The sequence below is a fragment of the Pteropus alecto genome, unplaced genomic scaffold (genome assembly GCF_000325575.1).
Source record: "Pteropus alecto unplaced genomic scaffold, ASM32557v1 scaffold60, whole genome shotgun sequence".
NCBI classification, from domain to species: Eukaryota; Metazoa; Chordata; class Mammalia; order Chiroptera; family Pteropodidae; genus Pteropus; species Pteropus alecto.
The window spans coordinates 3,084,637-3,101,157 of NW_006430726.1; the positions used below are offsets into that span (position 1 = coordinate 3,084,637).

General features: G+C 57.8%; 2 protein-coding genes and 1 pseudogene across 2 annotated transcripts in view; 1 reads left to right on the forward strand and 2 right to left on the reverse strand.

The window, feature by feature from the left end:
- The window catches only part of TICRR (TOPBP1 interacting checkpoint and replication regulator), a 38,526-nt gene extending 33,614 nt beyond the window's left edge, over positions 1-4,912 (forward strand). Inside the window, exons 21-23 of the mRNA XM_015593370.2 lie at positions 735-2,859; positions 2,982-3,107; positions 3,875-4,912. Of these exons, the coding sequence (XP_015448856.1) occupies positions 735-2,859; positions 2,982-3,107; positions 3,875-3,987 (2,364 nt within the window). The 3' untranslated portion in view covers positions 3,988-4,912. The remainder of the gene's footprint in view (positions 1-734; positions 2,860-2,981; positions 3,108-3,874) is intronic.
- KIF7 (kinesin family member 7) overlaps positions 4,903-16,521 on the reverse strand; it is an 18,444-nt gene continuing 6,825 nt past the window's right edge. Inside the window, exons 6-20 of the mRNA XM_015593379.2 lie at positions 16,431-16,520; positions 15,643-15,753; positions 14,856-15,083; positions 13,977-14,116; positions 13,486-13,601; positions 13,178-13,324; positions 10,454-10,656; positions 9,204-9,401; positions 8,715-8,840; positions 8,419-8,595; positions 7,809-8,024; positions 7,005-7,211; positions 6,139-6,337; positions 5,911-6,057; positions 4,903-5,694 (exon numbers count right to left, since the gene is read on the reverse strand). Of these exons, the coding sequence (XP_015448865.1) occupies positions 5,324-5,694; positions 5,911-6,057; positions 6,139-6,337; positions 7,005-7,211; positions 7,809-8,024; positions 8,419-8,595; positions 8,715-8,840; positions 9,204-9,401; positions 10,454-10,656; positions 13,178-13,324; positions 13,486-13,601; positions 13,977-14,116; positions 14,856-15,083; positions 15,643-15,753; positions 16,431-16,520 (2,676 nt within the window). The 3' untranslated portion in view covers positions 4,903-5,323. The remainder of the gene's footprint in view (positions 5,695-5,910; positions 6,058-6,138; positions 6,338-7,004; positions 7,212-7,808; positions 8,025-8,418; positions 8,596-8,714; positions 8,841-9,203; positions 9,402-10,453; positions 10,657-13,177; positions 13,325-13,485; positions 13,602-13,976; positions 14,117-14,855; positions 15,084-15,642; positions 15,754-16,430; position 16,521) is intronic.
- On the reverse strand, positions 15,987-16,103 carry LOC112484133 (annotated as a pseudogene).

A 16,521-nucleotide genomic window follows, 5' to 3' on the forward strand; every position in this document is an offset into this window, starting at 1 on the left:
ATGCTGTTTCTGAAAAAAGAAAGAAGGAAAGAAGGAAAGGAAGGAAGGAAGGAAGGAAGGAAGGAAGGAAGGAAGGAAGGAAGGAAGGAAGGATGGAAGGAAGGAAGGAAGGAAGGAAGGAAGGAAGGAAGGAAGGACCTGTTTCCCACCGCTCCCTCATGCTCATGTCTCCTACCGGACTTCTTGGTGTGTTGTTGTACAATTCCCCCCCCCCCTCATTTTCTTTGGTGGTGTGAAACTTGTATATGCTTTTTAGGTGTTTAGAAGGTGGTGAGCCCAGTGTCATATACAGATGATCTGTTGTAGATTTATACACTTGAAACTGGTTTATAACTTTATTGACTAACCGATATCACCCTTATGAAAGTGGTGTTAACTTAAAAGAAAAACACACCAGTAGTTGTTTTATTTTTCCACCCATACTGTATCTTCATTGCCTAAGAGCATCCCTGCCATGTGGTAGGCACTCAGTAAAAGCTTGTGGAATGAGAAATACAAATTATTTGTCATAGGGAAACTAGCTAAAATTCTAGCTAAAATTCTGGCACCAGTGCCAAGTAAAAGCTGAGTCTGTTTTTATAAGTGGAAACATGCCCGTATCCAACTTAAGGTCATTCATCCTTTCACTGATAATAAACCTCCCACTCGGCTCCTTACCTTACAGGTTACTGAAATAATCTTACACAATGAGGGTTATGATGCCCAAGCACTGAAGTGAGCATTTTTCCTTACAGACACCTAAGAAGAGTGACTGGAAATCCCCCAGTTCTTCTAGGACAACGCTCAGAGGGCTCTGCCATACACCCCAGACTCTACTGTGCTCCCCTGAAAGGCTGCACAGATCCCCTGCAGCAGCAACTCCTGTCAAGCATGTCCTTTCTCAGTCCTTCAAAGACTCAATCTTGCATGCCTCGGAGTCACCTCCACCAGAAGTCACTCTGCAGAAAGGACACTCCCTGCCAGAAGCAGGAGCCTCTCTGCTGGGAAAGATGCCCAAAACTCCCGAAAGGCCAGGCAGCCAGCCCCCCGCATTTGTGCCGAATGGTACTGGGCCACCTTCAGTGAATTCCAGGCCCAAGAGCACCTCTTCTCCTGCAGTACCAGTGCTGTCAACTGCCCAGACCTGGAGGGAGAGTCCGGCTCCTGCCGGACACTGTCTTCAGTGGTCTCCGAGAGCGGCAGCCGAAAGGGCATGTGGAGCAACTGCCTCAGCGGGCACACCTCAGGGTCCGCAACCCCCACGTCCCCAGGCCCCCGGAGCTGCGCCGCCGCAGCCGTGGAAGGATCCAGTGCTCACAGCCCCAGACGGGCCACGGGACCCCACCATGACCCCTTCCCCACCCGTTTCTCCTAAGGAACCTTGTAACTCTCCTTTGTGTGACATTTCCAAGAGTCCACTCGAGAAATCATTCACAGAATCTTTCCCCACTGGACAGCGGGATGGGAAAGATGCCCAGACATCATCCCATATCGCCACACAGCTCTCCTGTCCTGCCCCTTCGACCCCCGCCAAAACCTCACAGACAGCTCTGTCTGCCATCGTCCCCCCTCCGCCCCCTTCTAAAAGTGGGAAAAGGCACAGAAAGACCTCGAACCCCGAAAAAAGCTTCCTGGAGTGCCAACCTCACACCTCCGCTGCTCCTAGAGCTGGCGTCACTGGAAACGCGGACGCTAGAAAGGACCAGAAGGAAGTGAACGCCGCTCCTCAGCCTTCTCCTGAAAGGCACCGTGACCCTGGGACTGGCTTCGGGAGTGACTGCCACACAGCCTCTCCTTGGCTCGTTGCAGAGGACACGGAGTACCTCAGTCTCGTGGATGGAGCTGAGGACCACGTCAGTGACGACTTGCAAAGCGATGTTTCTCTCGTGGGAGGAGGAAAGGGGTTAAAGATGCAGGGTACCGATGAGCCTTCCCTGACGAACCCTGGGAGCCCTCTGTCTCCACCTTCCTCTGGGCCCAGCTCCCCCTTTTCACCGTCATGCACCCTGCAACATAGTGCACACAAGAGGCGGCCCCAGGCTGCCGTGCAGCTGGAGAGCCTCGCTTCGCCCCGGCTTCCAGGAGCCCCTGGCAGCCCGCAGACCTATGAGATGGAGCTGGAGATGCCAGCCTCCGGCCTTCCCAAGCTGCGGATTAAGAAGGTCGATGCCAGCTCTTTGTCAGAGGCTGAGCCCCCAAGAAGGGACGAGGGTGCCCGCCCTGGTCTCAGCACATCATCCGCCAAAGCCGAAACTGCCTACATGTCACCCCCCTGCCCACGCCCCTCGCACAGCACCCCCGGCAAGGGCGGCGGACAAACCTACATCTGCCGGTCTTGTACCCCCACCCACTGCCCCTCTAGCACCCCCTGTCCGTCACAGACAGATGGTGGGGTTCCTTGGACACCGTCTCCCAAGCACAGCGGGAAAACCACCCCCGACAGCATCAAGGACTGGCCGCGCAGGAAGCGGGCGGTGGGCTGCTGCCTCGGCCCCGCTGCGGGGAGGGCTGCGGTCGCCACAGAACTTTCTGGCTGTGTGTCGCTGCTCCAGCCACAGGGAGAGGAGCCAGGCTTCGGCCTCGGCATCCGCCAGACTCCATTCTTGGGGGACTTTGAGCTCGAGGGGGTATGTCAGCTGCCAGACCAGTCGCCTCCCAGGGACAGTGTGACTGAGGCTGAGGAAGGCTTCTCCGGGGCACAGTTTGGGTTGGGTTCCAGGAAGAGACTCCTGTCTGCCAAGGGGGAAGCTGAACGCCCAGCAAAGAGAACCTGTGACGAGCAGAGAGAAGGCGTGGAAGTTCCCGAGAGTGAGGAGAGGTCTCCGAGCGCGGGAGCGCCACGGCTCCCCGCCACGGGCGACGACGAGGGCTTCGGCTCGGGTGAGTTCGCTGCCCGCGGTATCCGTCGGGTCCTGTTTGCTGAGGAGCTGCTGCTTAAGAAGGCCCGGGCTTCCTCGTCTGGGGCAGCACGGGCCAGTGCTGACCGAGTGCCATCGCTTTAGGCTCTGCCTCACCTTCCGGCTGTGCCGTGCGGAGCTGCCTCTCTGCCAGTGGCCTCCAGGCTCTGACCCAGTCTCCGCTGCTGTTCGGGGGGAGGACGCCCTGCTCTCGGCGCAGAGACCCCGGAGGTAATTCGTGGGAGGTCCTAGAGGCTCCTGCCAGGGTCAGACTGTACCCCGTGGGTGACTGCAGTTAGCACAGGGCTGCCAGGAATGCAGTTCTGGAGGAGACGTAGGGACCGCCCAGGGATGGGACAGAAGGTTCCATCCCTACAGTGACACGCCACATTACAACTTATGTGCATTTGAGCAGAATCCCCCCACCCCCGCCCTCCAAAAACATCCTACCAAATGACTTGAGCCTCTCGAAGACAGTGACAGAAGTGGCACACCATGCCCTGCTCAGCCGTAGTCACGGTGACCTGAAGAGGAAGGAGCGTTAGAAATAGCCGTTTCCCCTGTGCGTCCTGTACGTTCAGCGCGACGGGACTGGCTTTGCCGGTCACCCTTCCGACTCCGGGATCCTGCCTGGAGAAGAACTGGGTGGAGCCTGGGGATCGCTCAAACCTCGTAGGTTTCCTTCTTCTAGAACTTGAGGGTGCAGTATAGGAGATGGGGGCCTCCGGTGATCCTCACCCTTCAAGACCATGATACAAATCATGCAAAATAGCATAAAGCCCCCAGACCTGAGACAGAGAATACTGAAGACGATCCCACTAAAGAACGAGACGCGCTCTGCTTTTCAGTCACTGCTGCTGACGGTCGGGGGCGGGAGGGCTGGAAAGTGCACAGCATCTGTGCGGGAGGGAACTTCCTGCAGCCCTCTGTGGTTCAAGCCGTTTTTTAAATTCTGTTCTGTTACCTCCTGGGTGCTAACTCTCTCTGCCTTTTTCTAGATGAGGATGTGGATGTCTTTCCCCCCCTGGCAGATGACTCTCCTTTTAGCCAGTCGTTCTCCAGGAGACGCCCCATCAGCAGAACTTACACGCGGAAGAAGCTGATTAGCTAGTAAGAGTGGAACCGGCTTAACTGCAGACACTGCTGAGCTCATCCGGGTCCACTGCACGCCCTGGGCTGAAGTGCCCGGAGCGGTTTCCTCTGGGGCTATCGGGGACTCCAGATGCATACAGACCGTGGAGGAAATCTCAGCAGTGAACCCGGAAACTCAGTTTGTCTGAGCCGGGGCGCTGCTGACCTGCCCCGTATGTGAGCCTGGGCTTGATGCACAGGAATGGGAAGAACCAGGGTGGAATGGAACTGGGGAAGTTCAAAAGCTGAAGGTAAGGTCGCCCCATGGGCATAAAGAAAAGAGGGTCTTGGTCCCAAGCCTCCATCCCCCCCAGGTCCTGCCACTTGTTAGGGAGGCGCTGTACCTGGTGCTGTCGCTCGGGCAGCCTGGGAGTCAGGAACCAGGCAAGGAGCTGGCACACCGGGACCCCAGGCCAGGACCACTGTGACTCGCTTGTGAAGTGGGAGAAGGGACCCCACGCCTGGGTCCTTGGAGCAGCTGCTGTAAGGCTGGGGCGCTGAGACAGGCGGTGCTTGTCAACTAAAGCACCAAACAGAACGAGGGCTCTGGCAGGCGGCAGAACCCATGCTCCACACTCCCTGCAGTAAAGTCACGTCTAGCCGCTCAGCATTCGGGCACGTCTGCTTCACGTTCCAGTATGGGTTTGGCCACGAGCGTAGAGCAGCCACCCCGCGAGGTCTGCCCGGAGAGCTGCCCACGGCACAGTCCCTGCTGTCCACGAGGAGGCACACCTGGCCGTGGGTCTGCCTGCAGGAGTGCCCGTGGGCCCGACGGCCATCGAGTCTTGGCCCAGAGTTGACGCAGCTGTCCCACGGCCTCTGGAAAACTTCAGCCTGTTGTGTTCCCAGGTCTGATTCCTACTACCATAAATCACACTCTAAGTAAAAAGTCCCATTTCTCCAAAGATTGTCATTTATTACAAAATGGTTTTATAAAATCCTAAAAACGTACTAAGTTTCCCAATTCCCCCCACATACATAAGACCATTTAGACCACAACCTGTTGCTGCTGGCCATTCTGTCACTCGCCCTGGCCGAATCCCAGAACTGATGGTGCACACGTGCAGACCCGAGGCCAGAACTATCCTTAAGCAAGCTCTCCAGGCTGGCTATGGGGTACCACAGCTTAAAGGAGGTGACTGGCAGGAGTACGAATGTCTTTTTAAAAACGACTTGAGTCCGGTTCATTTGGGTCATGGCGCAGATTTGTTGGCTCCAATCGTGTGAAGATCAGGACCTGACTTGGAGTGAGGTGAGGACTGTCCACAGATGCAAAAGGAGGCCGCTGTCCCTTTCAGCAGGCTCCGCTCGGGAGCCTACAGGGGGTTTCTCCTGACATCGATCATCCCTGGGCTGGCCCTGCGCAGCAGCTCCCGCCGGGGCCTGGCCAGGGGCCCGAGGTTCCAGGGCAGGCTCCCCTCCCCCACAGGGACCGCTCGCCCCAGGAGAGGCTCCGCCGCTTCCCACTGCCGCCGGTCCTCTGGCGAGCCCTGCTCCTCACCGCACAGGCTGGAGCGTTTCCACGTCAGTGGGAGCGGGGCCCGGACCAGGTCCCGTACGTCCTCCCGGGCACGGGCGGAACCCTCAGCTACAGGGGGCTGCCAGAGAACCTCAGGTGCTGGGTGGGGCTCATCTTCATTTCCAGGGGGTAACCTGTTCTCCAGGCACAGGGTCCTCTTCTCCCCACCTGTCACGGACAATGAGAATGACATCCTTGTCAGGTGTGGAGGCATCGGCAGCTCCCTGGAGCCCGAGCTTCCCAGCACCCAGCACAGTGAGCTGCATATGAAATGACCCAGTAACAGCTGCAGGTGCCGTGGTCTGCCCGGAGAGCTGCCCACGAACTTCCCTGAACAAAGGAAGAAACCGGACATGGGGTCCAGGCGGGGGCGGTGACACTGACCCCGGCTCTGGCCTGTGGCGTCCACCCCACTGAGCTTCTGTTTCAGTTCCTGGTTCATCCACATGTGACGGCCCAGCTCCTTCTCCAGAGCTTGAATCCTGGTCTCATACAGCCTCTTGCTGTCCGCTAACCCTTCGCCAAGGTGGTCTAGAGGGAACGGGACAGGGTGATGAGGTGCTGCGGGCAGGCGGGGCGGGGCCTGGGAGTGCGTGCGGCTGGGCGCCTCACCTCGGCTCTGCTGCAGGAGGAGCTGGACGTTCTGCTCGTGCTCCTTCTGCTGCAGGGTCAGCTGGCGGTCCATCTCCAGGCGCTGCCTCTCCAGAGCCACCTCCAGCCAGTAGACCAGCCGTTGCTGCTCCGCCAGCTGCATCTCCAGCTCCGAGAAGGCAACCTGCTGCTGGTGCTGCTCCTCCCGCAGCGTCACCACCTGTCCCGAGATCCAGGTGACCCTCAACCAGGGACGGCAGGCAGACCCACCGCCATGGCACACCTCACTAAGAAATCGGTCTCCACAGCGTCTGGGCAGCAACTTAGGAGTGATGAGAGCTAGCTCTACCTCAAGATGAGTCTTACTTCCCATCTCTGCCTCAAACTCTCCCAGTCACACACTAAGACGCTTTGAAGCTGATCCCTCGCGCTGTGGGGTTTCATAGAAGCTGAGATTTCTCAGCCGCGGTTGTACGGACACTTTGGGTCAGATCGATTTTGGTAGCGGGGGCCGGGCCTGTGCATTGCAGGGTGTTCAGCAGCATCCTTGGCCTCTACCCCCGACTATCTTGACAACCAAAGTATCTCCAGACATGGCCCCCATGGCCCGTGGGCTAGCCGAATCGTCCCCTGTTGAGAACCACTGATGTGGTCCAGGGTCCCCCTGAAGCTGTGATCAGAACAGACGGGGCGGTGGGGATGGGGATGGGGGTGGGGGGAGGGGCTGCACTAGGTACGAAGGGCTGTAGAGAAGAGCCCTGCAGACGAGCTGGCCCTGGTCCTGTCCCCCACCTGGGAGGAACTGGGACCTTGTCTGGAGCTGCCCTCAGAAACCCGCCTCGCGAGTTCCGGAAGGACTAGGCCAGGGTCATGGGCCGGGGACCTACCTTGTCAAAGTACTTGCAGAGGAGGGCTCTGGTCTCTGAGGACGAGAGGTAGCTGAGCTTGGCCATGAGGTTCATCTCGCACTGGGACAGCAAGGAGGCCGAGGCCCGCAGCACCCGCTGGCGGCACGTGATGGCCTCATTCTTGTACTCGATGGCAGCGTCCAGGGCCTCGATGGCTTCGTCCAGCTGGAACAGAGTCCGTTCCTCCTGTGCAGACACAGGGACACGTGGAGCATGGGGACTGGCTCCCTGAGCCGCACGACGCCCGCTCCCCAATCGACTGAGTCCTGGGTGCCCCCTCGCCCTGAACACACGAGCAGCATGTTGAGAGGCGCATCAGTCACCAGGGCAGGAACAGGGACCCTGGCAGGGAGGTTGTGGCTGCAGCTCTGAGTGACCTGCATTCCGGAAGCTCAGAATGCCCTGCACTGAAGAGATGGCACAGCTGGGCCGCCACAGAGGTAGCAGAGGCGGTGCTGGCGAGTGACCCTCACATGGGCTTCCTCTGCTGCTCGGGGAAGGCACACAGGTGTGGTCCCAACCGCACTCCCACACAGGGAAGTGGTCAGTGCAGCGCAGGATACAGAGTGAGCCCAGATTCCAGCTGCAAGGGACCTGTGGGCGCGGCCGGGCCCAGCCCCTGTGTGTCCCAGACAGACAAGGGACTAGAGCAGCAGCCAGTCCAGAGAGCTACCCTCTGGGGGCTGTCACGGGAAGGACGCGTGTTCCAGAGTGCCAAGGCCGGGCAGGAAGAGGACAGCAGACAGCGGAGTGCCGGGCACTGGGCCAGCCCATGGGACGTACCTCGGGCGACAGCAGGCTGCCCCGCCGCAGCTTGCCGTCAATCTCCAGGCGCTGCTTCAGCAGCAAGTCCTTCTCCTGGCGCAGGGCGTCGATCTCCCCGCGGATCTGCTGCTGGCTCTGGGCGCTGCCCTGCCGCAGCTGCCCGCTCTTCTCGGAGAGCTCCTTCTCCAGGTGCTCCAGCCGGCTGGACACCCGCACGATGTCCTCGGTGAGCGCCTGGGGGCGACACTGCCTGGGATTAGGGGCAGAGCAGGCCCCACCCTCACAGAGGGACGGCCCACACCAGGGACAGCTGCTGGGTTTTGTGTTTGGCAGGCCCCTCAAACCCTCACGGCATCGGCATCGTTAGGATTCACCTGACAGCAGGAAGCTGGGCTCAGAAGCGTCCTGCTCACGAGGGAGCAATGAAGCCCAGCGGACCCATGCCGGTGACGACTGTCTCGTCCCACCTTTCTGTACCCGCTGCTCCTGCCTGTGCGGTCTCAGAGCAGGGCTAACGGGGCAAAAGGGACTGGGGGGTGGACACCCTGAGGGGTTCTGCCCACACATCAGAACCTGCGCCAGAGACATCCCGGAGCCCTGGAGGTCATGAGCAGGACAGGACCCTCACCTGGCTGGACCGCAGGCGCTTGCTCTCCAGCCCCGTCTTCTCCTGCATCAGGGCCTCCTTCTTGGCCAGGATGGCCTCCCGCTTGCGCAGCTCCTCGCCCAGCTCCTCCAGCGCCCGCCGCTGCTGCAGGGCCTTCTCCATCTCCTGGTCCAGCCACTTCTTCTGCTCCTCGATCTTCTGAGGGGAGGCGGGAGGGAACTCAGCCCTCGCACCCCCATGGCGGGGAGCAAGGCGTGCCCAGCCGCGGACACCGCCAGGCCGCGGGTCTCCTGGGGCGCAGCCCAGGCCCAGCCCACCTGCTGCTGCTCCAGGCTGACCACGGAGCCGCTGCTGCCGCTGCGCCGCTTCCTCTGGAACGCCGCGATCTCCTCCGTCTTGATCCTCAGGACCTTCTGCTGCTGCTCGTGCTTCAGCTCCAGCTCCTGGGGGCGCGTGGGGACAGGCTCAGGCGACAGGCTCAGGGCAGGGCCATGTGCACCCCTGTGCCCAGCCCCACGCCCCCGCGTCTCCCCGGGGCCCAGGGGACAGAAGTCAGGACGATCCGCCTTCTGTGGTTCATCTCACTAAACCCTCACCCCGGCCTCGAGCTTCCTATAACTCTCCTCACTAGTGGGTGGAAAAACCACCTCAGGGAGGCCGAGTGACCTGCTGGAGAAGCCATGGGACCTAGACGGAGCCTGGCGGGGACCCAGGGGACCTAGACGGAGCCTGGCGGGGACCCAGGGGACCTAGACGGAGCCTGGCGGGGACCCAGGGCGCCGCACCCAGCCAGCCGAGAGCCCGACCTTGACGCGGTGCTGCCGCTTGCTCATCTCGGCCTCCAGGCGCCGCTTCTGCTCCGTCTCCTCACGAAGCCGCCTCTGCAGCTGGCCCTGCTGCTGGCGCATGAGCTGCACGTTCCTCTCGAGCTCCTGCAGCCGCTTCTCGCTCTGGGCCGACAGCGACGCCAGCCGTTCCGTCGCCTGCTTCTTCTCCTTCAGCACCTGGGACCGAGCAACACAGCCTCCGCTGGGCCGTCGCGAGCCTGGCACGGTGCCTGGCACTTCACGGGGAAGGGCAGGACCAACCAAAGAACCATGATAGAGGGACAGAAAGAAGGGAAAGCAGGCGGACAGACGATGGACTAATAAAAATACGAAGGGACTACTAATGGGAGGTGTGCTGACCGTTACTATGTACCGGGCACGTGCCCAGTGCTCTAGGTATGTTAAATGACCCTAATGAGCCGATCACAAAGTATGATTGTTGTTACCCCCACTTAATAGATTAGGAAACTGAAGCGCAGAAAGGTTAGGAAGCTCAGCTGAGGACACACAGCTAACAAAGCTAGGATTCGAGCCCACGCTCTTGACCACCCCACTGTACTATCTCCTGGACACGTGAGCTGACAGGACAAGGAATGAACGAGGGACGGACAGCTGCAAAGACGTCCGGATGGACGAAGGTGGGTGGGTGGACTGAAAGATGGATGAGCTCACAGACAGGTCAAAAACAGATGGACAGATAATGCATGGACCGATCAAAGGGAATAGAAAGATGAAAGGGTAGATAGACAAATGGACAGTTGGTCACATTAACTGATAAAGGGATAAACAGGTAGATTAGAGGGACACATGGGCTGATGGGGAGACATATGGAAGACGGGAGGGAGAGGTAAGTGAATGGGTGGCTGGAAGGGCAGACACATGGCCAGAGGGTGGGGAGGGCTGCACGAGGAAAGGTTGACTTTCTTCGATGCCCACCCCTCACCCTGTCCTTACTCTCCCAGACGGTTGTCAGGCAGGACCCGCCTCCCCGCCTCTGCTGTGTTTACAGCTCAGCTGAGCCTCAGTACTACCGGCTTGGACATAATACTGGCCTCAGCCTGGGAGGCCAGGAGGGTGTCGGCACCACCAGCCAGGAAGGCCTGGGCACCCACAGCTTCCACACTGAGCTTGGGCCCCAGAGCCCACGCGTCTTGATCCCAGGACCCCCACCCCCCACCCCCTACCAGCCTGGGTGGCCGACGCTGCCAACCCCAGGGTCCGACGCTGACCTGCACCTGGCTCTGGGCAGCAGCGACCCTCTTGCGGAACTCCTGGAGCTGGGTCCGCTCGCCAGCGTCCTGGGGCTCCCTGCCCTCGAGCTCCCGCAGCTGCCGCTGGCCTTCGTTCAGCTCGGCCCGCACCCGCTCGGCCTCCTGCTCCAGCTCCTGGATGCGCTGGCTGTGCTGGCGGTTCAGGGCCTGGGCCGCCTTCCCTGGGAGGAGGAGGGGGTGCGGCGTCAGCACGGGCAGCCCCGCCCCCACGAGGGCCATCTGCCCGTCCCCCTGGGGGCTTTTCCAGACCTCTGTCAGCCGCGGACACTCCGGGGGCATTGCCAAGCCCTTGTACCGCTAGCAACACCATTTACTCCACGTTTTTTCTTTAAATCGACTCACTTTTGAGATCAGCCTCATCCATAGCAGTGAGTGACCCAGGGAAGTTACAGATGAACTAGGTTTTTTTTTACCCAGTACGTGCTAACAAGTGGTACAATTGTGACTCGACGAAGGACCCTCTGCTCCACACATGAACGCGCCTGAAACACCCATGCGCTGAGACGGAAGAACATCCACGCTTCCCACAGCAACCGACAGATTCGACGTAACGCCTATCGAAATACCAATGGCGTTTTTTCACAGAAATAGGACAAAAAATCCTCCAGTTTGTATAGAAACACAAAAGGCCCAGAAAGGCCGAAGCGATCCTAAGAAAAAGGAACTAAGCTGAAGCTATCACGCTCTCTGACTTCAAACTATACTAAGCTACAGTCATCAGAACAGTGTAGTACTGGCAGAAAACCAAACCAATGGGTCAGAATTCTGAGCCCAGAAACAAACCCACAGTAGTATATGTGGGCAATTTTCGACAAAGGACCCAAAAACATACAACGGGGAAAAGGAAAGGCCTCTTCAATAAATGGTGCTGGGAACATTGGAAAGCCACATGCCAAAAACATGAAACTAGACTGCCATCGGGCACCCTGCACAAAAATTAACATGGATTAGGCACTTGAACGTAAGACACGGAACAATAAAATACTTAGAAGTAAACATAGGTACTAAACAGAGAGGTTTTTGTGAACTTGACCCCAAAGGCAAGGGAAGTAAAAACAAAAATGAATGAGACTACGTGAAACTCCAAAGCTTCACAGCAAAAGAAACTGTCGACAAAAAAGGCGACCGACTAAATGGGAGAAGAAATTTGCAAACCGTAATATCTCCAAGATATCAATATCCCAAATATATAAAGAACTCATACAACTCCACAACAAAAAATCAAATTAAAAAACGGCGGAGGGCCTGAACAGATGCTGTACCCAAGAAGACACATCACCTCCAACAAGATATCAATATATAAAGAACTCATACAATCCCAAATATATAAAGAACTCATACAATTCAACAACAAAAAAAGATGGCCAACAGACAGGAAAAGACGCTCAACCTCACCGGCTATAAAGGAAATGCACATCAGAAGCACACGGAGACAGCACCTCACATCTGTCAGAATGGCGAAGCTGTGGAGAGAAGGGACCCCATGCACTGCTGGTGGGAATGTAAGCTGGTGCAGCCATGATGCAAAACTATATGAAATTTCCTCAAAAAATTAAGAATACAGCCACCATGTGACCCAGCAATCCCTCTTCTGGGTACCCACCCCCAAAATTGGGAAACATTTATAACGACACATGCACCCCGATGTTCACTGCAGCATTATTCAGTGGCCAAGGTATAGAAACAACCCGTGTCCTCCGATGAACGATTGGATAAAGATGACGTGATACACAATCACAATGAAATACTACTCAGCCCCATAAAAAATGATGAAATATTGTCATTTGCCACAACGGGGACTGATCTTGAAAGTATCTCGCTAAGTGAAATAAGTCAGACGGAAATAAGAACCACAGGATATCACTCGAATGCGGGACGTAAAACAAAAAGTGACAAATGAATACACTCAGACACAGACAACAGTGTGGAGATGATCGAGGGGCTGGGGGAGGGTGAAGAGGGAAAATGGGGTCACATATATGGTGCCAGAAGGAAACTAGATAGATAGATAGGGTGGCGAGCATGCCATACTACGCACAAATGATGTGTTACAGAAACAGACACCTGAGACTCATATAATGTCATTAACCAACCTGATCCCAGTAACTTTATTTATCAGCAACGAAAAAAGATGAAACAAATATGGGAAAATCTCGATAACTGCTGATCTCGGTCACATGTATATATATTGGGACCCACTGTATTAATCTCTCCTTTGCATCTGTCTGAAATTTTTCATAATGCGCTTTATAATAAATTCATAATTATTAAAATAAAAAGGTTCAGCTTGTCACCATTTAAAATCATCCCCTACTCCATCACATGTATCACCAGTAGTAAATGTAGCATGATTTAGGGACACTGTGTGTTCCCCAAGACCGAGAGATTCTGTGCCCAGCAGTGTCTGATACAGAGCGGGTACTTCATAAATAATAATAATGCTTCCCAAGAGCTATTCCAAGCCCTTCACCTGAATTGACTCATTTCATCCTTCCTCGCAACCACCTGGTGAAGCAGGTACCACCGTACCCATTTTAGGGATGAGAAAATGCACGGAGGGGCTATCCTACCTGCTCACGGTCACACAGCTGGAATATGCTGAGCTGGGTATCAAACCTAGGCCATCGGGCCCCACTCTGAGCCACCCTCATGTGGGGGCCGCCCCAGCACCCACCCCCTCACCTGTGCGGACCAGCTCGCCAATGAGTTCCTCCTTCATGCGGATATTGATGGCCAGCTCCCGGATCTTCTGCTGGGCCTGGGCCAGCCGCCACTCGGAGGCAGCGGGGGCCTGGTGGGGCCGAGCCTGGGCCTTGCTCCCACGCACCGCTGTGAAAGGCCACTGTCAAGGCTGCTGCCACAACCAACAATGCGGGAGGCGTGCCCTGGGCAGGGGTGGCCAAGGATGATGCGTGGACTGTCCAGGGTGGCCAATCCAGGACCATGGAGGGGAGAAGGGGTCGGAGCCCTCTGCATCCCCTGAAGCTCACCTCTGGGCTCTAGGACGGCTGCACCCAGCTCCTCAAGGCGAAGCTCCGAATCCTTCCTGCTGTGAGGACTCCCTGGGCCGGCCTCCGGCCTCTGGCTCCCCTTGCTGATCCCGTCTCTAGAAGGCAGAAGCAGGAGTCTGTACCCGTCCCCAGCTACTCCTCGGGCTGGAGAGAGGAAGACAAGCCACTGGCTTTCCATCTCCTCGGGGTCAATGGGTGGTTTGGCAGAACCCCAAGGCCAGGGGCCATGCTTAGTGGGTGCAGGGCAGCTGGGGACACCGAGGACTGCCACGGAGGCCGAGAACCAAGAGGCCTGGTCCACTCTGCAGCACACCGACCCCCACAAGGACTCAGTGCAGAGCCCACTGCTCCTGTCCGCTAACCCTCAAGGGCCAGCTGGGCAACGTAGGTGAGGGCACCTTGAGACCACAGGTCTTCCCAGCCTGGGCCCTGAGCCAGTCCTTGTCAGGTTGGCAGTGGGTCCGACTCACCTGCGCAGGTGCAGGGTCCGCTGGGGTGGCGGTTGTTCCCCCTCTTCTTCCTCATCCTCCGATGCAGTTGAAGAGCCCCCTTCCAGTCTGTCTGTCTCCTCCAGCAACTTGACTCCTGCCTCCCTGCCATCCGTCACCTGCTGAAGGAGTGTCAGGGTTTCAGACACGAAGCCTGCAAGGGCATCCTCTGTCAATCAGCCACTCCCATCTACAAGTCTTCGCTCACATCTAAGCCCCGCCTGCCCCTCATTTGTCTACCTCAGTGACACCTCGCAGAGGCCAAACTCGAGTCTGAGCAGGAGCTTCCTCCCTGCCCATCGCCCCCTCCCCAGCCCCCGCAGCCCCTGGTACCATCTGCGTTTCTCGTATACAGGTCATCTGCACCCAAGTCTTATCTTGCTAACAACGCCTGGCCAGAGTGGTGGCTTCGTAACAGACTCTGTGAAGTGAGAACTGAGAGGACCCAGAGCTTTCAGGCAGATGCAGGAGCAGCCTTTGTCCAAAAGCCCCCAGTGACAGAACTAGGAGAAGGAGACCAGGCTCGGGGAGATTAGGGCTCATGGAAAAGTAAATTTGCAAAGAAACACAGAAGTAATAAGTTCCCCATCTCTGGAGGTATGCAGGTTACCCATCCAGTGCTGGAAGCCAGAAGCCCTCTGTAACCCCCAGGCAATCTCCAGCTATCCCAGGGATTCTCAGGGGCACCACCCTCCGGAGGCCCTACCGAGTCTCCTTCCTCTAAGGATTCAAGAGGGAGCATTTCACAGCTGGCTCCATGAAAGCACAGGGCGAAGGACGTTCTCCAGTATGACCCTTCCCCCGCCTGAGCCTGCCCGGTCCAGCAGGCCCAGCACACGCCCAGCCTCGCCACCTCCTCACCTCTACCCCGTTCTCGGGGCCAACTGCATCTCCAGGAAGGCAGGCAGGGGGCACCATGCCTAGCACATGGCTGTGGACACCCCCCAGGGGGGCTGTGTGAGGCCGGGGCACAAAGGACCCAGGAGCCAGGCCCTGCAGGAGCCCTGGGGCCCCCCAGCCAGGCCGCACCAGCTCTAGCCGCAGCCGCAGCTCCTCCATCTCCTCCTGCTGCTCACGCAGACGGTCGCTCTGCAAGACATGGTCCAGGTGCTGATGGGGGACACGGATGGGGGCAGGGGCGCTGCTGCAGGGCTCTGAGGCAGGAGGACAGGGGACTGAAGAACAGGTCTGAGGCCGCTTGCTCCATCTGGGTTAAAACTGAGGGCCAAATCCCTCTGACCACCTCTTGGTTCCCATCCCCCCAACACACAAACTGCGCTAGTTGGGGCTCAGGCTCTCACTCCGCCCTGCCGCCTATCACTCCGCCCTGCCGTCTCCCATCCAAGTACACGTCTTCCACGTCCATTCCAATCGCTGCCACCAGAGGGCGCCAGGAGCAATGCTGATCCAGTTAACTTGGGATAAAAAGAGTGACTCCAGCACGCCACCTGGCTTGCCCCTCCAGTCCCACCTCACGTCCACACCCCCTGCACTATTCTGCTCCTCACCTGCACTTTTGCTCGTTGGTGCATCCCCTCGTCCCTATCCACCCTGCCAGAACCCACCTTGACCTATCTTTCATCCTGGGAAATGGCTCAATTTTACCTCCTCCAGGAAGCCTCCCCCCACCGTGGCGGGCCGGCCGCACCTGCAGCTTGTACTGCTCCATGGCGTCCTCCAGTGCGGCCAGAAAGTCTCGGTTCTCTTCCTCCAGCCGGGCCACCTGGCTCTGCAGGGCCAGCAGTGCCCCCTCATCTTCCTATGAGGCAGGGAGAGAGGATTCAGGGACAGCACTGATGGACCAGCCTGCCTGTCCCTGGGACACTGGGTCCTCTCTCTGCCCTGCCAGGGCTTCCTTAGCCCTACCTGCTGCTCTGCTCCAAGCCCCGCCTGCAATGGGAGTCTCAGATTGCAACGGGCCTGTGGAGCCCTCTGCAAGCCATTGAGGCCATTTTTATTGTTAACATTTGTATTGTTTTGTTTTGTTTTAAACGCCTACAGCACCTGGTCTTCCTAGATGGTCTCCCATCCAAGTACTAACCAGGTCCGACCCTGCTTAGCTTCCAAGGTCAGAGGGATCACCACGTTCAGGGTGGCATGGCTGTAGACTATTTTTATTGTCAATAAAAATATAATTATTAACATCACCACTACTATAACAAACTTACTGAGCCTCCGCCAGCATGCTACGCACATTACACCTTCAGCTCTAAGGCCACCCCTAGGAGATGGACACCAATGTCATCCCTGTTTCACAGACAGAGACCTCGAGGCTGGGTGACTTTATGGAAAGTGACCATGTTCGTCCACAGAAGTGCCTCTAGATGCCCAAAGTGCTCTGCTAATGGACAGGGGGCAGGGGCGCTGCTGGCTGTCGGCAGACCCTCCCCCTTCTCCTTCCCGCCCCTCCCCAGACTGCACCCTGCACTTGGTCACCTTTCTGCCGCCGGGCCCCTGCGTGGCCTGCTCCTCGGCAGCGGAGGCGCTCTCGATGCCGCTGTCCGGCCCGGAGGCTGAGCTCAGGGCG